The 25,849-nt window shown below is 36.4% G+C and overlaps 1 protein-coding gene across 1 annotated transcript in view; it reads right to left on the bottom strand.

Annotated features, from left to right (window-relative positions):
• The window catches only part of SLC30A9 (solute carrier family 30 member 9), an 88,467-nt gene that overhangs the window by 17,427 nt on the left and 45,191 nt on the right, over positions 1-25,849 (bottom strand). Inside the window, exons 10-15 of the mRNA XM_002688216.7 lie at positions 14,860-14,915; positions 12,546-12,681; positions 9,087-9,126; positions 8,079-8,150; positions 7,421-7,528; positions 4,563-4,728 (exon numbers count right to left, since the gene is read on the bottom strand). Of these exons, the coding sequence (XP_002688262.1) occupies positions 4,563-4,728; positions 7,421-7,528; positions 8,079-8,150; positions 9,087-9,126; positions 12,546-12,681; positions 14,860-14,915 (578 nt within the window). The remainder of the gene's footprint in view (positions 1-4,562; positions 4,729-7,420; positions 7,529-8,078; positions 8,151-9,086; positions 9,127-12,545; positions 12,682-14,859; positions 14,916-25,849) is intronic.

Below are 25,849 nucleotides of genomic sequence, written 5' to 3'. Positions count from 1 at the left end.
TAGATTTATAGATGAAAATAAGAATTAGTGGCTGAATATTTATAAAGTTATATATGTCCAAATTGAAACAGAACTTGTCCAGATTTGTAAAAGGCTATATAATTTATTCATTTTAGAAAAGTGTATCTAACTCAGTCTTAACAAATTATTTAAAATACTCATGACTTGACTAAAATTAAACAGCAGTTAAAAATATTGATATACTTTCCCCTTATACTCTTAGTTAATTTATGTATCTTAACTGCAGATAGAAAACTGTGATAGGCAGTGTTTATCATGGTTCCAGCGATCCTCTCCTCTTGTGTTCAGGCCCTTGTATAACCCTGTCTCTTTCAATGCAGGCTACCCCTGGTGATTTGCTCCTAACCAAAGAATATGGCAAGATGATGAGGTGTCATTTCAAGATCAGGTGACTGATCTGTGACTTTTATCTTGTCCACACTCAATATTTATTGTCTTCTCTATTTGCATACTTTGATTAAGCAAACTGCCATGTTGGAGAGTTCCACATGGCAAGGGAACTAAATTCTGTTGATAATTGTGGGAGTAAGCTTAGAAGCTGATCCTTCCCCAGGAGATGACTGAAGTCTCAGTCAATACCTTAACTACAATATGTGAGAAACCCTGGAGTGGAGACCCAGGTAAACTGTGCTCAGATTCCTGACCCATAGAAGCTGTGAGGCAATAAATGGTGTATTAAATCACAAAGTTTTGGGGTAATTTGTAACAGACCAATAGAGGTAATTAATACACTGCTTTAAAAACTGTATAAACTTTCTGAAATAACTAACATTTATTTTTCCAACAATTTAATATATAGATCTTCACTATTTCAGTTCAGTTCAGTTCAGTCTCTCAGTCGTCTCTGACTCTTTGCGACCCCATGAACCGCAGCACGCCAGGCCTCCCTGTCCATCACGAACTCCAGGAGTCCACCCAAACCCATGTCCATTGTGTAGATGATGCCATCCAACCATCTCATCCTCTGTCGTCCCCTTCTCTTCCCGCCCTCAATCTTTCCCAGCATCAGGGTCTTTTCAAATGAATCAGCTCTCCACATCAGGTGGCCAAAGTATTGGAGTTTCAGCTTCAACATCAGGCCCTCCAATGAACACCTAGGACTGATCTCCTTTAGGATGGACTGGTTGGATCTCCTTGCAGTCCAAGGAACTCTCAAGAGTCTTCTCCAACACCACAGTTCAAAAGCATCAATTCTTCAGCACTCAGCTTTCTTTTATAGTCCAACTCTCACATCCATACATGACTCCTGGAAAAACCAGGGCTGTGACTAGACAGACCTTTGTTGGCAAAGTAATGTCTCTGTTTTTTAATATGCTGTCTAGGTTGGTCGTAACTTTCCTTCCAAGGAGTAAGCGCCTTTTAATTTCATGGCTGCAATCACTATCTGCAGTGATTTTGGAGACCCCCAAAAATAAAGTCTGCCACTGTTTCCCCATCTATTTGCCATGAAGTGATGGGACCAGATGCCATGATCTTAGTTTTCTGAATGTCGAGCTTTAAGCCAACTTTTTCACTCTCTTCTTTCACTTTGATCAAGAGGCTCTTTAGTTCTTCACTTTCTGCCATAAGGATGATATCATCTGCATATCTGAAGTTATTGATATTTCTCCCGGCAATCTTGATTCCAGCTTGTGCTTCTTCCAGGCCAGCCTTTTTCATGATGTACTCTGCATATAAGTTAAATAAGCAGGGTGACAATATACAGCCTTGATGTACTTACTCCTTTTCCTATTTGGAACAAGTCTGTTGTTCCATGTCCAGTTCTAACTGTTGCTTCCTGACCTGCATACAGGTTTCTCAAGAGGCAGGTCAGGTGGTCGGTCTGGTATTCCCATCTCTTTCAGAATTTCCCAGTTTATCGTGATCCACACAGTCAAAGGCTTTGGCATAGTCAATAAAGCAGAAATAGATGTTTTCTGGAACTCTCTTGCTTTTTCCATGATCCAGTGGATGTTGGCAATTGGATCTCTGGCTCCTCTGCCTTTTCTAAATCCAGCTTGAACATCTGGAAGTTCATGGTTCACATATTGCTGAAGCCCGGCTTGGAGAATTTTGAGCATTACTTTACTAGCGTGTGAGATGAGTGCAATTGTGCGGTAGTTTGAGCATTCTTTGGCACTGCCTTTCTTTAGGATTGGAATGAAACAGACCTTTTCCAGTCCTGTGGCCACTGCTGAGTTTTCCAAATTTGCTGACATATTGAGTGTAGCACTTTTCAGGAAATTTCAAATTTGTCACCATCTTTCCTTTTGCAGTTCTTCCCTAGAGTTTAATTATAAACAACATATACAAATTATAAACACATTATTCCTAACAAATGGGTGCCAAAATACATGAAGTAAAAACTGACAGAAATGAAAGGAGAAATGGGCAATTCAACAACAATAACAGGTGACTTCAATATTCTACTTTCACTAATGGAGAAAACAATGAGGCAAGAGGATCAATAAGGAAACAGAAAACTTGAGCAGTATAAACCAACCAAATCTAATAGACATCTACACAACACTCCTTACAATAGCAGAATAAACATCCTCAAGTACACATGGAACATTATCCAGGATAGATCATGTTAGGCTATAAAATAAAGCTCAGTAAATTCAAAAGGACAGAAATAATAAAAAGAGTGCTTGACAACCATAATGGAATGAAATAAGAATTAATGAAGACATTTGAGAAATTAAACCACACACTACTAACCAACCAATGGTCAAAGAAGAAATCTAAAGTGAAATTAGAAAATACTTTGAAGTAAATGAAAACGAAGACATAACATAATAAAATTTATAGGATGAAGTGAAAGCAGTACTTAGAAGGAAATTTATAACTGTAAAAGCCTATATTAAGAAAAGAAGATGGGTATCAGATAAAAAATGTAACGTATCATCTTAAGACACTGAAACAAGAGCAAACGTAAATCAATACTAAACGTAAACCAAGCAGAAGGACAGAAATAATATAGATTAGACCAGGATTCAAGAAATAGAAAAAACTACAGAAAATCAATTAAACCAAAAGCTAGTCCTCTGAAAAGATCAACAAAATTGATAAATCTTTAGCTGGACTGACCAAGGGAAAAAAAAAAAAAAAACCAACACTTAAATTAGCAGAATCAGAAATGAAAGAGGAGACATTACTACCAATCCTAAAGAAATACAAAGGAAAACCACGAACAGCTGTACCAACAAATTAGATAACTTCGAAGTAATGGACAAATTTCTATAAAGACACAAACTGCTGAAACTGACACAAGATGAAACAGACAATCCGAATAAATGTGTAAAAAGAGATAGAGCAAGTAATCAAAAACTAACCAAGCAGAAAGCCCATCCCCAGATGGCATCACTGCTGAATTGCACCAAACATTTAAAGAAGAAATTATAACAAGTTTTTTTACAAACTCATTAAAAAATTAGAAGAGGAGGAGAGGAAACACTTCCCAACTCATTTTATAAAGTCAATACTACCATGATACTAAAAGTAGAAAAAGAAATCACAAAAGAAATCACAAGAAAAGGATATTAACATGGAGAATCTCACATGAAGTCACTAAGCCTAGTATTGATTCTAAAAATGCTCAACTTCTAATCTTGATCTAGCAGGTAAGTACTTTTTAAGAATAAACATGTAGGGCTTAGAATATAAATATAGTAATCACATACTCATTTGTTTTAGTGATGTAGATACAGAGGTCATTCTTAAAAGACTGAACTTAAAGATTTTAATTATAACACAAGAAAAACACATTCTTAGAGTTAAATATGTGTGTGTGTGTGTGTGTGTGTAGATTAGTAGAAAATTAGAATTTTAAAGGATTGTTCCTTTCCCTTCACTCTGAAACTACACTACTGCTTAAGTTCACTAAGTTCTATTAGAACACTTTATCTCTTCTGATTATCTATTAAATCTTCAACTCTTTATCATTTAATGATAAAGATTATAAGGAAAAACATTTAAAATAAGCTAAAATAAGATGTTTATACTAAAAAAAGTATAAATTATATTCAATTTGGTAGTCATATCCCAATGAATAAAAATCTTTTAGGTTCAATATATTCAATTTGTGGGGACTTCGCTGGTGGTCCAGCGGCTAAGACTCCAAGCTCCCAATGCAGGGGTCCCAGGTTCAGTTCTGGTCTGGGAACTAGACCTGACATGCTGTAACTAAGACCCAGTGTAGTCAAATAAATTTTTAAAAATACATATTCAATTTGTAATTATAAATATAAGGCAAATATAAATACAAAGATTTCATATAAGTGGTTCCACATTGAAGAGGCAAATACTTAGCAAACTTCTGTTCCCATTATATGATCTAACTGTTCCTTATTTTTAGAAAAATTAAAGATATAAAAAATTTAAAAGGAAATTCAGGGAGTTTGCTAAATGCTTTCACTTGCTTTCTTGTAAGGTTGCAATGCTGCAAAGTAATAGATTAAAAAGTTCTGAAGGCTAGGGATTCAAAACCTCTTTTGGAAGAACTTATAAAACAAGCATTTCTATTTCTCTAAACTTTAACAGCATCACTGGAATAAGCTGACCTTACTGACGGATCGTTCTCCAGGAGCTCAGTAAGCCGTTGTACTTGCTCTGGCTGGATGGATCGCCCTAAGAGTGCTTCCGTGTTAGTGTAGATGAGGAATGCTGAGACCACGCCTAATAGGGTACCCACACCCAAAGAACCGAGGCTGTCATACAGTGGGTTGCCTAAATAAAAGCACATAAGAAGTCAGTAAATTAACATGTTCTATTTCAATGAGCTTTAGGGAGCAAAGAACCTGAATTAGTAAATCAAGGGACCTGAAATTCATTCCTAATTCCTTTAATGACTTTCTCCTAATAGTTTTACTATTCTACAAAATAAGAATGCTACAACTTGCTGCATATTACATAAAGAGTATTATGCAGTTTAATTACTTATGATCCATTACTTGCACCTGGTTACATGGGTTAGGGTTCAGAGCATTTTCAAATTAGAGACATGATATATATACGAAAGTAATAGAGTCCATTTCTTTTTTGATATGTCGGTAGCACTTTTCCTAGTTGACAAAATAATTGTAGGATCAACAGCTAAAAAAAATTTTTGTGTTTTGTCTTATAAAGATTCTGTGAAAGATTTAAGCCATATAAAAAAATACATATGAGGCACTCTTATCTCTTTCAACCAAGAATGATAACATAGGTAGTAACATTCTTAGATACACAAAAAGAAAGCAGAAAGCAAATGGAAGTTCATTTGCATCTAACGGCTACCTTAAAGCAGTGGTTCTCAAAATGCAGTCCTATGACCGGCAGCAGCCGCAGCATCACTGGATAACGTGGCAGTGATGCAAATTCTCAGGTCTCGCTCAAGACCTTCCAAACCAGAAATCTGCAGCAGGGGCCTAGCATTCTATGCCTTCCCAATCCCTCCAGATGATTCTGATTGTAAAGTTTGCCTTAGGCTGTTAGGGCTTTATTCTCTTCCAGAACCTGTAAGAGTTGACTTATTACCTATGAATGTATCAATAAATATTATACTTTAAATCTTTAAAATAAATTTTACACACAAGGTTTTTATAATTGAGCATTTATTCCATAGATCAAATGTCAGTATTAAATTTAACTACCTTAATGCTTGATAAAATATGCATGTTTTACTAAAAAAAAAATCTCAATTTACATTAGTTTTATTAACATATGGTCAAAATATAACACTAAAAAGGGATGACTTATTTTGTACTACTAAAGTATACAAATATGATCCATTTGTAAAACATAATCCATTAGGAAGTTTGTAATTATAGAGTTTCAAATCAAATACTGTTCTTCTTTAGAAATCTAAACTTAATTATTTTTATTTTCAAATATACATTTTTAATAACTGAATGACAATAAAAATGAACAGAATTATTAGCTGGAAAATATTTTATTTCCTGGCATGTCATTTAATGTAAATGACTTAAGTAATTAAATAAAAATTAAGGTGAAACTTTAATAATACATACTTGGTAGAAAGAGATCTTTATCTTGATTTTTTTTCAACCTTGTTTTTTTTTAATTTATTTTTAACTGGAGGAAAATTGCTTTACAATGTTGTATTGGTTTCTGCCATACAATAACATGAATTAGCCGTAAGTGTAAATATGCCCTCCCTCATGAACCTCCCTCCCACCTCTGATCCCATCCTACCCCTCTATTAAAAGTTGACCTATTCATCAAGTCATACTTTCCTTAAGCCTTACATTTTGCTAAGAAATTATTTATGTCTGCTGCTGCTGCTGGTGCAGAGTCGCTTCAGTCGTGTCCGACTCTGTGGGACCCCAGAGACGGCAGCCCACCAGGCTCCCCCGTCCCTGGGATTCTCCAGGCAAGAACACTGGAGTGGGTTGCCATTTCCTTCTCCAGTGCATGAAAGTGAAAAGTGAAAGTGAAGTTGCTCAGTTGTGTCCGACTCAGAGACCCCATGGACTACAGCCTACCAGGCTCCTCTGTCCATGGGATTTTCCAGGCAAGAGTACTGGAGTGGGTCACCATTGCCTTCTCCGTATTTATGTCTACAAAGTGTCTAAAATGGTAAGGTCAACTAGAAAAACAATCAAAACATTTAGGAATATTTTGGATCACAGTGAAAATCAGAAAATGATGGTTTAGTCTCAATATGCACATTCAAAATGAGAAAAATCTATTCATACTTCAGACTATGTTAATACTGCAGAACGGTGGAAGCTCATTACCTAAAATTATTTTAAATATGCTAGGACAAACAGGAAAGAATGGAAATACCATTCCAAGAGAATTCCAACCTCAGAAATTTAGTTTCTTCATAATAATTGGTTCATTTATTTTAGAAAATAAAAATAAAATGGTTTATCTGTCTTATTCACCTGTGCTGCACTGGCCTTCAAAACATTTAACTAGCTGCCAGAATAAGGATGGAAGCAACTAAAGAATCAAGGAAACAGGAAAGCAAAAGCAGTTATTATTGGCACTAACAGTGGAGAAAGACAAATGAATGAGCCACAATGTATATTTATTTTAAACTTTAGAGTTTATTAAAGTTCTCTGTCGTATATTATCTCAAACCTGTAAGGTCACTAGGACAAGTATCACCAATATCTACACATAAAGAACTTAAAAGCTCTGAATAGTTGTGTAATTTACTAAGTCACAGCTAGAAACGTTTAGAGCATTATAGAAATGCTCTATTAGCAGCTTTCTTTATTTCTAAGAGAAATTTCTAACTCAGAAATCTGAATACTTTTACTATCTTGTCTTATACAAACAGTTAGTATGAAATTCACATTTAACAATCTATTGATTTAAACTTTTTCAATGATATAAAGGAAAATTCCCACATATTAAAGGATTATTTAAGCAGTACAAATAAATCACCCATAATCCGAGAAATATTTACCTGTTATGGAGGTAAGGCCCATACAAGTGGCTGCTATTGTCACTCCCAACACAGCTGCAGTATCCTCCAGTAATATAACATTTGTACTAGGATCACGACTTTCCATTACTTAGTCATTGGGGTAGAGACAAGAAAAGAAAATTTTGAAATCTTAATTTGATGTTTTCAGGTAACATAAAATGTCCATTAATTTAACTTAATTTAATTTGAATTAAAAGGGAGTTCCCTAGTGGCCTAGTGGTTAGGATTATAGGTTTTCACTGCTATGGCCCAGGTTAAATCCCTTGCTGGGGAACTTAAATCCCATAAGTTGTGCCCAATGGCCATTAAAAAAATTTTTTTTAATGTATGCCATCCTGACTTTTAAAACTGTTCAATATAAATATAGTTACTTGATTTAAATGTTAACAATAACTGATATGTAAAGTCAAATTACTTTCTCAAGTTACATAAGCATACACAGAAATATCCAAATATAAAGCACTCCTATTCAAATTACACTACATTTTTCTTTTTAAAAGAGCTAATATATAACAGCCATAGGGAAGACACTGAGATATATTTTGTACACATCTATGTGGAACAAAGCAACAGTACTCGGTGATTTTAGGCAAATAACGATGATGATATAATACACCTACATTTCTAAAATACATACCATACTTGTAAAATGACATTCCTTTGGCCCGAGCACTCCTACGAAGCTCATTTACAGCAACAAGAAGTGTTGCTGAAAGAAAAGCACTCATATCAGATGGAAGAAACTTCATGCCTCCAAACTTTAAAGATGGCATCTCAAAAGATAAATAAATAGGCACAATGCTTTAATGCTAAGAGCTGTCAATAGGAAAAGTTCTATATTAAACTAGCCATTATCAAGAACCCCAGTTAATCATTATAATAAAATGAATCCCATATTTTTAGCTACCATAATTTAAATATCATTACCATCACAACAGCCTTAATTTATTAGAAAACGATTAGTTGTCAGGTACCACACTAAGCACAATCATTTTTGAGACTCCCAACCTTTTGAGGCAGGTGGTATTATCAACATTTTACAAGACTGTCAAAGATGAAGTGATAATGCATAGAAAACGACAATGTTTCAAAAGTAAACATACTATAAGTAGAGCAGCAGATAAGGCAGTTTCATGCATGGTAGTAGCACTTCTCTGTCATATTACTTCTATAGCTGAAACTTTCAAAAACTTAAAAATACTTGTTCTGCAAAAAGGGACAGCCTTCCCAGGTTAACATTACTAAAGCCTGATTCTTAAAAACTCGCTATACAGTTATGTATTTATACTCCATTTAAAATGTTCTGAGCTTAAAAATACTTGTTCTGCAAAAAGGGACAGTCTTCCCAGGTTAACATTACTAAAGCCTGATTCTTAAAAACTCACTATATAGTTATGTATTTATACTCCATTTCAAATGTTCTGATACTTAAGAACAAGAACAAAAAAAGCTTTTCCAAATTTGGCCTCATCCATTACAGGAATCAACATAGTACATTATACAAAGAATTTCCTCCCTCAAAGGAGACAAAACTTTATTCTTATTTCTACAGTTTTCTTTAACCAAGAGAACTTATTATTAATAGCAAACTACAAAAATGGAGTATAGATTATTAAGAATAACAAAATTCTGGGATAGTACGTACCTCCTTCAGATACTAATGATCCCGCTAAAATACAGTATGCCTAGGAAATAAATATTAAAATAAAGCATAAGTTAATATTTCACTAAAGAATTATAAAAGTCCATGCATAAGCTTAATGGAAGGAAACATCAATTCAATCCTAATCAGATAAGGATTTTGATGGGAAATAGTTCAAGTGAGGACAATGAGACACATGGTGTCTTCATAAGAAGAAACAAGAGTTAAAATTTGATGACCATCTCATTTTTTAATACCTGGAAGAGTAATATATACACACACAGTAGAATGTTATACCATGACCTAAGTTAATTCATGATATAAAAGAATTATTACTTAACTGGTAAAAAAAGTTTTTGAACTTCAAAATGAACACAAACATTTGAAATCTAGGGTTGTGGATACAGTATGATCCACAACGATACCCAGTTATATCTTAATTTTCTTTGGACGCCCAGTACCAAGAGAATTCTTTCTCGGTCCTGATTCAGATGGATCAGCAGTTATACACAGTAATCAATTTGGGGGAGGAAGACAATACCATTTTCCTTACAAGCCCAGACACTCTTGAATTAGATAAAGATATCAAGAGGTATCACTAAGAACAAAGCTAGTGGAGGTGATGGAATTCCCAGTTGAGCTATTTCAAATCCTAAAAGATGATGCTGTGAAAGTGCTGCAACTCAATACGTCAACAAATTTGAACTCAGCAGTGGCCACAGGACTGGAAAAGGTCAGTTTTCATTCCAATCCCAAAGAAAGGCAATGCAAAGAATGCTCAAACTACCACACAATTGCATTCATCTCATATGCTAGTAAAGTAATGCTCAAAATTCCCCAAGCCAGGCTTCAGCAATATGTGAACCGTGAACTTCCAAATATTCAAGCTGATTTTAGAAATGGCAGAGGAACCAGAGATCCAATTGCCAACATCTGCTGGATCATCAAAAAAGCAAGAGAGTTCCAGAAAAACATCTATTTCTGCTTTATTGACTATGCCAAAGCCTTTGACTGTGTGGATCACAATAAACTGTGGAAAATTCTGAAAGAGATGGGACTACCACTCTACCTGACCTGCTTCATTAGAAATCTGTATGCAGGTCAGGAAGCAACAGTTAGAACTGGACATGGAACAGTGGACTGGTTCCAAATTGGGAAAGGAGTACATCAAGGCTGTATATTATTACCCTGCTTATTTAACTTATGTGCAGAGTACATCATGCAAAATGCAGGACTGGATGAAGCACAAGCTGGTATCAAGACTGACAGGAGAAATATCTATAACCTCAGATATGCAGATGACACTACCCTTATGGCAGAAAGTGAAGAAGAACTAAAGAGCCTCTTGATCAAAGTGCAAGAGGAGAGTCAAAAAGTTGGCTTGAAACTCAACATTCAGAAAACTAAGATCATGGCATCTGGTCCCATCACTTCATGGCAAACAGATGGGAGAACAATGGAAACAGTGACAGACTTTATTTTTGGGGGCTCCAAAATCACTGCAGATGGTGACTGCAGCGATGAAATTAAAAGACGATTACTCCTTGGAAGGAAAGTTATGACCTACCTAGATAATATATTAAAAAGAAGAGACATTACTTTTCTAACAAAGGTCTGTCTAGTCAAAGCCATGTTTTTTCCAGGAGGCATGTATGGATGTAAGAGTTGGGACTATAAAAGAAAGCTGAGCGCCGAACAATTGATGCTTTTGAACTGTGGTGTTGGAGAAGACTGTTGAGAATCCCTTGGACTGCAAGGAGATCCAACCAGTCCATCCTAAAGGAGATCAGTCCTAGGTGTTCATTGGAGGGCCTGATGTTGAAGCTGAAACTCCAATACTTTGGCCACCTGATGTGGAGAGCTGATTCATTTGAAAAGACCCTGATGCTGGGAAAGATTGAGGGCAGGAGGAGAAGGGGACAACAGATGATGAGATGGTTGGATGGCATCACCGACTCAATGGACATGAGTTTGGGTAAACTCTGAGAGTTGGTGATGGACAGGGAGGCCTGGCGTGCTGCAGTTCATGGGGTCACAAAGAGTCAGACATGACTGAGCGACTGAACTGAACTATCAAGAACACATTTGTGCTTTAGTCCAAGACATACAGAAAGAAATAACAGATTTTAAAAAAGTTTTATATGAAATTCAAATGATAAATTTTATATGAAATTTAAAAATTCAAATATAGAATTTTTGGAACCCCAGCCTTCCCTGAAATAGAGGTTTAAAAAATTTGAACCCACTTCAACTTTCTCCTCATCCTGTTAAGAAAAGTTAACATTTCCCAAAGCTACGTGATTTGCTTGAGTATATGGAAAGGTTATTGAAATAAGAACTAGAATACAGGTTTTCCTATCTCAATTTTAGGCTCCTTCCACTGAATCTTACTGGCAACATCAGCAGAAATAGTCTGGAACTACACCATGAGATACAAAAGCTGACAGGGGTGCCACATGACCACTTTGCACTTCTCAAGGGAGCTATGGTCACAGCTGCCAAGCAGGGTAATCTCCAAGAAGTTCCCATGAGAAGAAAAAAGACAGCTTTAGGTACCTATGAAGGCCAGCGGATACCAGTGCAAGGTGATGCTGGTACCCGCTGCTGCTGCTAAGTCACTTCAGTCATGTCCGACTCTGAGTGACCCCATAGATGGCAGCCCACCAGGCTCCCCCATCCCTGGGATTCTCCAGGCAAGAACACTGGAGTGGGTTGCCATTTCCTTCTCCAATGCATGAAAGTGAAAAGTGAAAGTGAAGTCGCTCAGTTGTGTCTGACCCTCAGCGACCCCATGGACTGCAGCCTTCCATGCTCCTCCGTCCATGGGATTTTCCAGGCAAGAGTACTGGAGTGGGGTGCCACTGCCTTCTCCCACTGGTACCCGCAGAGCAGTACTTTTCTGCTCCCTATCTCTACCTTCAGTGCCGCCAGAGGCAGCCTAGGGAGCAGGAGAGAAGAGTACAGGCCCTGAGGTGAAAAAACACAGAAGGGAACCACACTCCCATTCTCCCAATGTAGGCTTCCGACCAGAATGTGGGAAAAGAAGATGCTTTAAGAAAAATTCTAATATATGACTGTTACAAGGGAATGGATATTTTAACTACTGACAGATTATTCTTAGTACTAAAACCGAACAGAGGTCTTCTGGCCTTTCTGCTTTTAGTAACAGCAGAAATTAATAGAACTGTCCAAAATTTTAGCCAAGGATGCAGTGCTTAACAACTGTACCTAAAGAGATACTCTTGCTCAACATCATTGAATCACATGGATCTAGAGGTCAGGTTCAGTCACATCCTAAAAAACACATACAGGTGTTTTTATGTGTAATATAATCCTATATTACCGTCAAGAAGGTATATTTAGTCCCAATCATTAACATTAATATAACAAAGGTATTCTACTGTACTTAATTGTTATTTCATATTACTTTAAAACTGAGGAGGGAAGGAAGGAGAAAATTACCCATAGAAGAGATTCTATTGGTTGAGGATTGAGCAATCCCATGATTCCATGGTACCAAGATAATCCTGCACCCATCATGAAAATACCAACACCACTAATCAGTGAAGCAATATAGCGCATATTTGAAAATCCATACCTGAAAAATTAAAAACAGTTTACAAGAAATACAAATTATTTCCTCCCAAAATATGTTTAATAGTTCAATGAAGAAAAACCTCTTACAATATCAAGATGTTATGATTTTATAGTTAAGTAAAAAGTAAGTGCCAAACTCAAATCTAATCAGAAAATAACATATAAAGTGGTAAAAACTGCAAGATCTTTGAAACTATATAAAAATAAAGTGAATATGATTTAATTCAGGTTTTTGCTAATCCCTCTTTCTTATAATTTGCTTTGATTTACTACAGCGACTTTACTCTTAAATACCACAAACACAGATAAAATTTATTTTTTTAATGTATTCAAATGTTTAATGAAGAGTGTAACATTTCAGTTTCCTTGTAATGAAGTTTCTAATTAAATACTGTCTTACATAATTTATATTACCTATAATTTGATGCTAGATACTTTTTGTGGATTCTGTAGAATTTAACACACAGTGACTGACTACGATTATTAAAAGACTAAGAGCTTCAGTTTTCTGGGTGTTTTGATAATTTTTTTGTTAAATTGCAATTATATTTTAACAGTGTTTGGTCAACATGTGCATTACTTTGTATTACTGTATGTACCGATAAAATAATGAGTAATAAATTTAAAAATATGAGATAGTGTAAGAGGGAAAGAATCACGCATTGATACAAAAGTTTCTGGGAAATTTACCCCCAAATTCAAACATGGTACCCCTAGAGTAGATGCAACTTTAAATAAGAGTTCTTAATTTAAAAGGGCTTCCCAGGCGGTGCAGTGGTAAAGGATCTGCCTGTCAATACAGGAGATGCAAGAGACACAGATTCAATTCCTGGGTTGGGGAGATCCTCTAGAGTAGGATATGGTAACCCACTCCAGTACTCTTGCTTGGAATCTTAATTAAAATTGTTTTTTTAATTCCTTTTGCAAATATGTAAGCTTACCATAGGAAATTATCAGTTTATAGATGTGACAGTCTTCTATAAGCTTGATTTAGAAAAATTAACATTCTTCTCAAGTTTTTCCCACATAGATATACTATATATATTTAAGATAATTTAAGATCTAAAGTAAATAGCATTACTTTCATTTTATGTGTTTTCAAGGAACGTGTATATTCTTACTGAAATTTTTAATTATGTAGATCTGCACTATCCAATATGTCACTAGCTACATAAGACTATTTAAATGTAAATTAAGTAAAACTAAATAAAATTTTAACATAATTCAATTGCACCTGCCACATTTCCAGTGCTCAACAGCCACATGTAGCTAGTGACTAGCATATTGAATAGATATACATAAATAGTCCTATTATTATAGAAAATTCTATCAGGCAGCACTAACGCAGACTGTTGAAAATATCTTATGAAAGCTACACACCTAAAAAATTTCAATTTCACCCTGTTTTAAAATTTTTGGTATATAAAGGCTTCCTGACAGTTACAGGATATTCAAAATATGCTATTATTTATAAGAAAACAGGAGTGCCTGGATTTCAAGATATATAAAGCACAGAAGCAGACTCCTATACAGAAATAAAAGTGTACTTCTTTTGCCTTAAGGCAAATTTGATTGCTCAAATTCTATTACTGAAGCTTGTTGAAAAAAGAAAAAAATACATGTAGAATCCAAAAATTTTACCTGGTTATATTAGTAGAAGCAGTAGCAAGTCTTTGTATCAAATAACTAATATAATTCAAAACAATATGTGCTAAAGAGCACATTTCTTTTAAAAATAAGTCATTTTGAAACATTAACAATATTATCTCCAAATGACAAAAAGGGGATTAAAATACATTAAGCATGAATTTAATAGAAAATTATCACTAAAATTTAAGAGTGGCCTATTAGTCCAAATGTGAAATATATGTATTTCCTTTGACCAAATAAAACAACTCCAAGATCAAAATATGTGCTTTGTTATTAATTATCAAATACAAAGAGGACAAGATTTTTATGTTGTATTACAAAGAATAAAAATAATTTGAACTCCATTTTCATATTAGATCTTGACTTTACTTTGACAAAGGAGTTGAATCCTGCATTTTAGATACTACAGCAGAAGAAAGGACCAACTCTTTAACACAAAGCTGCAGGTATATAAAACTTCAGGACATATCGGTAATTCAACGACTTCCTGCCAAAACAAATGAAAACATAATAAAGACAGAGTCCTTACGGATGAGTAGGATCTGGTGTCTGAACAGACTTACTGATGCCCAATGCTAGTAAGGCCTATGGAAGAAAAAAAGTAAATAACCATTAGCAAGATAGGGAGTACAATGAGGTAAAGCCAATCTAGAGGGCACAACCTGACAACAGCAAAGAAACACTTAACACATGTATGTCCAACAACCCAGCAATTCTGTTCTCTAGTACTTACCATCGAGACATAAAGATGACCAGGAAAGGGTTTAAAAAACACTGCTTATAAAGCTGAGAAATAAGAGAGCAACCTAAACCTTCTTCAGTAAGGAATGGCAAAATAAATCATGGTACAACCAAATAATAAACATCCTCTACCTCAGTGTAAAAGAATAGAGTTGGGATACAGCTCTCTGTGCTGACATGGTGAAAGCTCCAAGACATAACATTCAGTGAAAGGGAAAAAAGCAAGTTTAGAAACGGTATGTATAATACAAAAGAACTTGTGTTTTTTAGTTTTTGTAAACAACATATAATGTAAAGCATAGGAAAAAGCCTGAAAGAACTCACATTTAACCTCTGAGGAGAAAAGTAGGATTAGGGTAGCCTGTAATACCTAATTTTTTTACAGGAAGAATAGCTTGTATAAACTGAACAAATAAAAGATTTAAAGACTACAAACCGTGTATACACATGATACATTTGGGCTTTGCTGGTGGCTTGGAAGGTAAAGAATCTGCCTGCAATGTAGGAGACCTGGGTTTCATCTTTGGGTCAAGAAGATCTCCTGGAGAAGGGAATGGCTACTCACTTATTTTCTTGCCTGGAGATTTCACAGGCAGAGGAGCCAGGCAGGCTACAGATATGGGGTTTTAAAGAATTGGACATGACTGAGCGACTATTCTATTCTATGACACATTTACATTTTTAGTCAAGCTCCAAACCTATGTGCATGAAGTATACATATCAATGTACACACAGCAGTGACTATCTGGAGTGTGGAAGGAAGAAATAAAGATGGAAGACTAATTACAACAAAAATTTTATTTCTTTAGGGGAAAAAAGTCATGACAAAATGACAAAATTTTGCATGATAAAAATGCAAAAATGTCTTTTATATTGGTTACCATCTTTCTTTCCTTCCTCCTTTGCCTTCATCTTTTCTTCCTTTATTTCTGTTTATTTGATATTTTCGGTCATATCTTTTGTTAAAAAAGACTGATTCACTGGAACTGCTCAGTATTATGTTTGCACTAAGTATCTTTTCTATTAATTTCATGTAAATTTAGAAATCTGAAAAAGATTACCTTATTAAAATTATTTATCTAATAAAAATACAAAGCCTCTGAGTGAATATCCTATGTAATTTTATTCGACTAAGCTGGGGGTTTTCCATATTTTCAGTATGGTATCAAATAGGTAAACTTTCAAGATAACCAAATTCTTTACAGTTGAGGTTTCTCTGTAGGTTACCATGCATTTAATAGAAAACATTTTCTTTTGTAAAATATATGGACATTATACCACCCTGAAAATTACTAAAACACATAAATACCAGACTTAAGTTTTGATATTGGAAATTCCATCCTAAAAACAAAGAACATTTCAACTTTTTTTCCTACTTGATTACAAAGGAAAAGAGGGTCAAACTACCTAAAACAGATGATGGCTTTTCAATAAATTAAGAGAATGAGAGTAAATTAAGAACATACAATTTTAAAACTTGTATACTAAAATTAAAATACTCATTATTGATTCACACTATATATGTCTGTGTTTATAATGTTTACAAAATAGTCAATGAGTGTTCAATCATTTTTAAAATACTTAATGTTCAGGTTGGCTGTGCAATGAAGTGTGAGGTATCAGAAGTTCTATAAATTTAATATGGGCCATATTTATTCTTATAAAAATAAGATATCACTAATGCTGTTCTCCAAAGATTAAAGTCAAAGTTCTAGAATTTAATGTAAATGGAATCATGCAATTACTACTCTTTTGTATTTGCCATCTCTTGTTTAACATACTGTTGGAGATACATATATGCTGTTACAGATAAGAATTTCATTTTTTCTTTTTATTGCTAGGTAATATTCCATTGTATGAATATACCACAATTTGTTTATTCCACTGTTGATGAACATTTGTGTTGACTCCAATTTTTTGTCCATTACAGCACCTTCACAGTGCTATAAACATTCTTATACAAGTCTTTGTGGACTTTTGTTCCCACTTCTCTTGGTTAAATATTTAAGAGGGGAATTGCTGAGTCTAACAATAGACACATGTTTACAAGAAACTGACTAATTTAAGAGTGGTTGTAACATTTTACACTCCATCAGCAATATCTAAAAGGTTTGGGTGCTCTACATCTTAACCCAACATTTGACTGTCAGGCTTTTAAATTTTAATCATTATAGGGGATGTGTAGAGAGGCCCTGTTTGGGTGTCAATATACATTTCCTGATGATGAATAGTGCTGAACACCTCCTTGTGTCCATCAACTACATTCATGTATCTTTGTGAAGTACCTTTTCAAATCTTCAGCCTTTTAAAAAAAAACTTAGATTTTCTTTTTTAATACTGAGTTATAGCTCAGTACTTTGGCCACCTGATGCGAAGAGCTGACTCACTGGAAGAGACCCTAACACCGGGAAAGATTAAAGGCAAAAGAAGAGGGCAGCAGCAGATGAGATGGTTGAATAGCATCACTGACTCAATGGACATGAATGTTAGCAACTCCGGGAGTTGGTGAAGGACAGGGAAGCCTGGTGTCCTACAGTCGGTGGGGTCACAAAGTCACATGTGACTTAGCAACTGAACAACAATAACAAAATAGAAGTTCCTTATTTACCCTGGATACCAGTCTTTTGTCAGATTATAAGCTTTACCAATATTTTTTCCCTATCTGCAACTTGCCTATTTACTGTCTTAAAAGTGTCCTCAGTAAGAATATTTAATTCTGATGCAGTTTTTCTTATTTTATGGTCCTATTTCTGTGTCCTATTTAAGAAATCTCTGCTTACCCAAAGGCCTAGAAGATATTCTCCTAGGTTTTCTTCCAGTATTTTCATAGAGTTAGCTGGTACTTCTGGGTCCACCTTAAATTTGTATGAGGCATGAAGGCATTTGTATAAGTCGAGGTCCTTTGTTTTTTATCCATGTGAATATCCAATTTTTCCCATACCATTTGTTGAAGAGTTTCTTTTCTTCACTGAACTGCTTTGGTGCCTTTGTCTGTTGGACCCTCTACTCTGTTCTCCTGATTTGTCAGTCCTTGAGCCAATACCTTGAAAGTGTTAGTTCTTCAGTTATGTCCGACTCTGCGATTCCATGGACTATAGCCCACAAGGCTCCTCTGCCCATTGAAATCTCCAGGCAAGAATTCTGGAGGGGGTAGCCATTTCCTTCTCCAGGGAATCTTCTCCACCAAGGGATGGAACCTGTCTCTCCTGACTGCAGGCAGATTCTTATGGTCTGAGCCACCAGGGAATTCCCTACTGTCTTAATTATTGTGCTCTGAAATAAGTCTTAAAATCCTCCAAAAATTTTTTTAGATTGCTTTCAATATTCCAGGTTCTTTACATTTGCATATAAGTTATAGAATTTAATGAGTCTGTCAATTTCTAACAAAAAAAAAAGTCTGCTGGATTACATTAAATTTGTAAATTAATTTAGGGAAATCAGACATATTAATGCAGTAATCCAACCCATGATCATAGTATCTTTATCCATTTCCTTAGGTCTCCAGTTATATTTTAAGTTTTCCGTGTTAAAGTCTTACACATCTTTTGTTAAATTTACTGAGTATTTAATATTACAAATGGAATTTATTAAATATTTCATTCTCCATTTGTTTGTTGATAGTAGAAATGCAATAGATTTTTGCATATTAATCTTCTACTGACTTTGAATATTTAAATTTGCATTCCTAGAATATTCACTGGATCATGATCTATTATAATGTTTCTATATTGCTAGATTCAATTTGATTATATCTAAACGAACATGAACTTCCTGATGTTCAAGCTGGTTTTAGAAAAGGCAGAGGAACCAGAGATCAAACTGCCAAAAGCCACTGGATCATGGAAAAAGCAAGACAGTTCCAGAAAAACATCTATTTCTGCTTTATTGACTATGCCAAAGCCTTTGACTGTGTGGATCACAATAAACTGTGGGAAATTCTTAAAGAGATGGGAATACCAGACCACCTGATCTGCCTCTTGAGAAATTTGTATGCAGGTCAGGAAGCAACAGTTAGAACTGGACAAGGAACAACAGACTGGTTCCAAATAGGAAAAGGAGTACGTCAAGGCTGTATATTGTCACCCTGTTTATTTAACTTCTATGCAGAGTACATCATGAGAAACGCTGGGCTGGAAGAAGCACAAGCTGGAATCAAGATTGCCGGGAGAAATATTAATAACCACAGATATGCAGATGACACTACCCTTATGGCAGAAAATGAAGACGAACTCAAAAGCCTCTTGATGAAAGTGAAAGTGCAGAGTGAAAAAGTTGGCTTAAAGCTCAACATTCAGAAAACGAAGATCATGGCATCTGGTCCCATCACTTCATGGGAAATAGATGGGGAAACAGTGGAAACAGTGTCAGACTTTATTTTGGGGGGCTCCAAAATCACTGCAGATGCTGACTGCAGCCATGAAATTAAAAGACGCTTACTCCTTGGAAGGAAAGTTATGACCAACCTAGATAGCATATTCAAAAGCAGAGACATTACTTTGCCAACAAAGGTCCATCTAGTCAAGGCTATGGTTTTTCCTGTGGTCATGTATAGATGTGAGAGTTGGCCTGTGAAGGCTGAGTGCCGAAGAATTGATGCTTTTGAACTGTAGTGTTGCAGAAGACTCTTGAGAGTCCCTTGGACTGCAAGGAGATCCAACCAGTCCATTCTGAAGATCAGACCTGGGATTTCTTTGGAGGGAATGATGCTAAAGCTGAAACTCCAGTACTTTGGCCACCTCATGCAAAGAGTTGACTCATTGGAAAAGACTGTGATGCTGGGAGGGATTGGGGGCAGGAGGAGAAGGGGGCGAGAGAGGATGAGATGGCTGGATGGCATCACCGACTCGATGGACGTGAGTCTGGGTGAACTCCGGGAGTTGGTGATGGACAGGGAGGCCTGGTGTGCTGCGATTCATGGGGTCGCAAAGAGTCAGACACGACTGAGAGACTGAACTGAACTAAACTGAACTGAAAGGATATCTTGCTGTTTCGATGATCCAGTGGATGTTGGCAATTTGATCTCTGGTTCCTCTGCCTTTTCTAAAACCAGCTTGAACATCTGGAAGTTCACGGTTCACATATTGCTGAAGCCTGGCTTAGAGAATTTTGAGCATTACTTTACTAGCGTGTGAGATGAGTGCAATTGTGTGATAGTTTCAGCATTCTTTGGCCTTACTTTTTGGGATTGGAATGAAAACTGACCTTTTCCATCCTGTGGCCACTGCTGACTTCTCCAAATTTGGTGACATATTGAGTGCAGCACTTTCACAGCATCATCTTTTAGGATCTGAAACAGCTCAACTGGAATTCCATCACTTCCACTAGCTTTGTTCATAGAGACGCCTACTAAGGCCCACCTGACTTCACATTCCAGGATGTCCGGCTCTAGATGAGTGTGAATGATTACACCTTAGTGATTATCTGGGTCGTGAAGATCTTTCTTGTACAGTTCTGTGTATTCCTGCTACCTTTTCTTAATATCTTCTGCTTCTCTTAGGTCCATACCATTTCTGTCCTTTATCAAGCCCATCTTTGCATGAAGTGTTCCCTTAGTATCTCTAATTTTCTTGAAGAGATCTCTAGTCTTTCCCATTCTATTGTTTTCTTCCATTTCTTTGCATTGATTGCTGAGGAAGGCTTTCTTATCTCTCCTTGCTATTCTTTGGAACTCTGCATTCAAACGGCTATATCTTTCCTTTTCTCCTTTGCTTTTGCTTCTCTCCTTTCCACAGCTATTTGTAAGGCCTCCTCAGACAGCCATTTTGCTTTTTGCATTTCTTTTTCGTGGGGATGGTCTTGCTCCCTATCTCCTGTACAATGTCATGAACCTCCATCCATAGTTCATCAGGCACTCTGTTTATCAGATCTAGTCCCTAAAACCTATTTCTCACTTCCACTGTATAGTCATAAGGGATTTGATTTAGGTCATACCTGAATGGTCCAGTGGTTTTCCCCACTTTCTTCAATTTAAGTCTGAATTTGGCAATAAGGAGTTCATGATCTGAACCATAGTCCACTCCCAGTCTTGTTTTTGCAGACTGTATAGAGCTTCTCCATCTTTGGCTGCAAAGGATATAATAAATCTGATTTCGGTGTTGACCATCTGGTGATGTCTATGTGTAGAGTCTTCTCTTGTGTTGTTGGAAGAGGGTGTTTGCTATGACCAGTGCGTTCTCTTGGCAGAACTCTGTTAGCCTTTGCCCTGCTTCATTCTGTACTCCAAGGCCAAATTTGCCTGTTACTCCAGGTGTTTCTTGACTTCCTACTTTTGCATTCCAGTCCCCTATAACGAAAAGGACATCTTTTTTGGGTGTTAGTTCTAGAAGGTCTTTTAGGTCCTCATAGAACCGTTCAGCTTCTTCAACATTACATCCGTTGGATCATTGGAAAAGCAAGAGAGTTCCAGAAAAACATCTATTTTTGCTTTATTGATTATGCCAAAGCCTTTGACTGTGTGGATCACAATAAACTGTGGAAAATTCTGAAAGAGATGGGATACCAGACCACCTGATGTGCCTCTTGAGAAACCTATATGCAGGTCAGGAAGCAACAGTTAGAACTGGACATGGAACAACAGACTGGGTCCAAATTGGAAAAGGAGTACATCAAGGCTGTCTATTGTCACCCTGTTTATTTAACTTATATGCAGAGTACATCATGAGAAATGCTGGGCTGGAGAAAGCACAAGCTGGTATCGAGATTGCCGAGAGAAATATCAATAACCTCAGATATGCAGATGACACTACCCTTATGGCAGAAAGTGAAGAAGAACTAAAGAGCCTCTTGATGAAAGTGAAAGTGGAGAGTGAAAAAGTTGGCTTAAAGCTCAACATTCAGAAAACGAAGATCATGGCATCTGGTCCCATCACTTGATCGCAAATAAATGGGAATTGTGGCTGACTTTATTTTTGGGGGCTCCAAAATCACTGTAGATGGTGACTGCAGCCATGAAATTAAAAAGCGCTTACTCCTTGGAAGGAAAGTTATGACCAACCTAGATCGCATTTTCAAAAGCAGAGACATTACTTTGCCAACAAAGGTCCATCTAGTCAAGGCTATAGTTTTTCCAATGGTCATGTATGGATGTGAGAGTTGGACCATAAAGAAGGCTGAGCACCGAAGAATTGATGCTTTTGAACTGTGGTGTTGGAGAAGACTCTTGAGAGTCCCTTGGACTGCAAGGAGATCCAACCAGTCCATTCTGAAAGAGATCAGTCCTGGGTGTTCACTGGAGGGCCTGATGTTGAAGCTGAAACTCCAATACTTTGGCCATCTAATGCGGAGAGCTGACTTATTGGAAAAGACCCTGATGCTGGGAAAGATTGAGGGCAGGAGGAAAAGGGACGACAGAGGATGAGATGGTTGGATGGCATCACTGACACAATGGACATGGGTTTGGGTGGACTCCGGAAGTTGTTGATGGACAGGGAGGCCTGGTGTGCTGTGGTTCATGGGGTTGCAAAGAGTCAGACACGACTGAGCGACTAAACTGAACTGAAAGGATATCTACATCTATGTTAATGAGAGATATAGGTCCATATTTTTTTCTTGCAGTATCTAAGATTTTAGATCAGGGTTAAGGTGCTCTTCCATAGTGACTGAGTGGTAAAGAATTCACCTGCCAATGTAGGAGATTGGACCATGGGTCGGGAACATCTCCTTCAGAAGGTAATGGCAACCCATTCCAGTATTCTTGCCTGGAAAATCCCAGAGGATTTTGGCAGGCTACAGTCCTTGGGGTTGCAAAAGAGATACAATTTAGCAATTAAACAACAATCAGGGTTCAGTTCAGTTCAGTTGTTCAGTCGTGTCTGACTCTTTGCGACCCCATGAATCACAGCACGCCAGGCCTCCCTGTCCATCACCATCTCCCGGAGTTCACTCAAATTCATGTCCATCAAGTCGGTGATACACTAGCCTGATTAGAGGAAATGAAAAGTGTTTCCTTCTCGTCTATATCTGAAAATCTTTGTACTACTGGTTATTGTTTCTTCCTTACATGTTTGATGTAATTCTCTTGATAACGTCCCATATGTCTAAGGCTCCCTTCATTTTCTTTTTTTAGTCTTTTTTCACTCTAGTGTTAGTATGAATGCTTTCTACAGTCGTATGTTTACTTGAGTTTAATGATCATGCTTTCCAAAGTCTAATCTGCTCTTAATTCTATACATTGGATTTTTCATATCAGATATTTTTCAGCTCTAAAATTTCCATTTGGTTCGTCTTTCTATCTTCCATTTCTCTTCTCATTATATTCATATTTTCTTTTGATACATAATATGAATGCATCTTTAATAGCCATTTATCCTTGTCTGCTAATTCTATCGTATGTCAATTGAGTCTGTTTCTATTGACTAATTTTTCTCCTCGTTGAATGTCAAATTTTCTGCTTCCTGGTTGTCTAATACAAATTTTTCAAATTAGGTATGGACACCATGAACGTTATACTGCATGTCTAGAATTTGTTGTCTTACTTTTAATAAGCGTAGGGCTTTGTTCTGGCAGGTAATTAAGTTACTTGCAAATCAGTATGATGCTCTAGAGTTTTGTCAGAAAGGTTCTAAAACTTAACAACTAAGATAATTTAGCCCTACTACCAAAGTCTAAGCCTGGGTAATCCGTCAGGACTTTCAACCTTAGAAAGTCAGAACTTAATCCAAGCCCTTTCTGAACTCTAGGGATTACTCAGGTTAATGTTCCCTGCTGGTTCTTTGCCTAGTCTCATGGTGCTTTACCCGACTCATGCGTAACAAAACCTCAGCAAAGATTCAACTCAAGGAAAACCCTATGTAGACTTCTGTAGCTTTTTGTCTGCATAGCTCCCTCCTCTGTGTAATCTACCTTGTAATTTCTAGCCACCTCAGACTCACTGAACCCTAATTTCTACCTTCTCAACTCAATGATGGTAACCCACCCTGCTCCACTGTCCCAAAAGTGCCTCCAAGCAAAAAAATCAGTGATCATAATTTAATTCACCTGTTCCCCTTCCTCAAGGATCACAGTCTTGGCACTATTAATGTCCAATGTTTGAAAATACTGTTAAATATACTTTGCATAGTTTTTCAGCTGTTTATAGCAAAAGACTGTGAGTCTAGTCCCCATGTATCCATCATGGCTAGAAACATTACATTATGTACATATGTTTTGCAACTTGATTTTTCAGTCATATGGTTATTATTCCAGATTAATACATAGCTATCTACCATATGCTTTTATTTATCTATTGGCTGTGGCACGTGGCATGCGGCATCTTGGTTCCCCAACCAGGGATCAAATCCACGCCCCCTGCAGCGAAAGCATGGAGTTTTAACCACTGGACTGCAGTGCAAGTCCCCCTACCACCTGCTTTTAAACCCTCAATAGTATATCAGAGTATGGACACTTTAAAATTGTCTTCAGTGTTTTAAGTAACAACTAAAATTAATAATATGCACTATTTTTACATTTTAATTTTCTCATGTTCGCATAAACTTAAAACAAAATAGCTACTGTGTGTTATGTATTTCTCTCTCACCCACCTCTCCCCCACTCAACAGGCAAAATATTATATAAATAGTAGTTATTAAGTAATTACTGAGTATAAAAATTTAAGAAAATGATTGTTAGTACTAATAGCAAGTGTCTGTACTTTTTCCTTATCTTTAAAAAAAGTTGTTTAAATATTTATTTATTTGGCTGCACCAGGTCTTAGGTGCCACTCGTGGGATCTTTGATCTTCTCTGCAGCATGTGGGATCTTTAGCTGTGGTATGATAACTCTTAGTTGTGGCAAGCGGGATCTAGTTTCCTGACCAGGGATTGAACCTGAGCCCCATGCATTGGGAGCGTGGAGTCTTAGCCACTGGACCACCAGGGAAGTCCCTACCTTTTTCTTTACTTTTACAAAAGGTTTAATCTATCTGACAGTGAGTTACATGAGTTCTTAGATTTAATTTTTATTAAAATTGGTCTCCCTGCTCCTTACCATTATTATTTTTAACTTTGTCTTAAATATTCTTACTGTACGTACCTGTGTCTTTTGTTATAAGTTCTCCCAAATCATTCTTATATAATAGGAGGATAAACAAATAAAAACTAAAAAGGTTTTCTTTAATAGGCCACTTTTTTAAAATGTGAAATGATATACAAGTAGAAATGTTGTATTCTTAAAAAAAGGCTTAGATTTGTAGTATTCAAAATTTGAATTAAAGGGAGTCTGGACGGAGGAGCCTGGTAGGCTATAGTCCATGGGGTCTCAAAGACTCGGACACGACTGAGCGACTTCACTTTCACTTTTCACTTTCATGCATTGGAGAAGGAAATGGCAACCCACTCCAGTGTTCTTGCCTGGAGAATCCCAGAGACAGCGGAGCCTGGTGGGCTGCTGTCTATGGGGTCGCAGAGAGTCAGACACGACTGAAGCGACTTAGCAGCAGCAAGAAGGTATTTTAATTTTATAAAAATTATTCTCCATTTGTAAATTCAAGGAAAAAATCAAAATACTAGTTTATTGTGAAAATCATTTTAATTCATCAATCACATATGACTATTTTATATATTTATTCAAACAAATCCACTGGCTCTTATAGTTATAAGAACTAATATTCTTAAATCAAATTTCTATTTAATGTAAGAATCACTTTTGAAAAAGCCTCTGCCCAAATACCTAGTATCTGATAATCTTATACTTCATTGTTAAAAGCTTTTAAAGCATAACAATCAGCTTTCAAATACTATGATCATAATTCTTTGTATGTCATCATTCAAAAGTAAAACACCTTCCATTTTCTTTTACAACCC

This window comes from Bos taurus, chromosome 6, assembly GCF_002263795.3.
Source record: "Bos taurus isolate L1 Dominette 01449 registration number 42190680 breed Hereford chromosome 6, ARS-UCD2.0, whole genome shotgun sequence".
NCBI lineage: Eukaryota > Metazoa > Chordata > Mammalia > Artiodactyla > Bovidae > Bos > Bos taurus.
The sequence above is the reverse complement of the archived record's forward strand: the minus strand, read 5'-3'. Positions and strand labels throughout refer to the sequence as shown.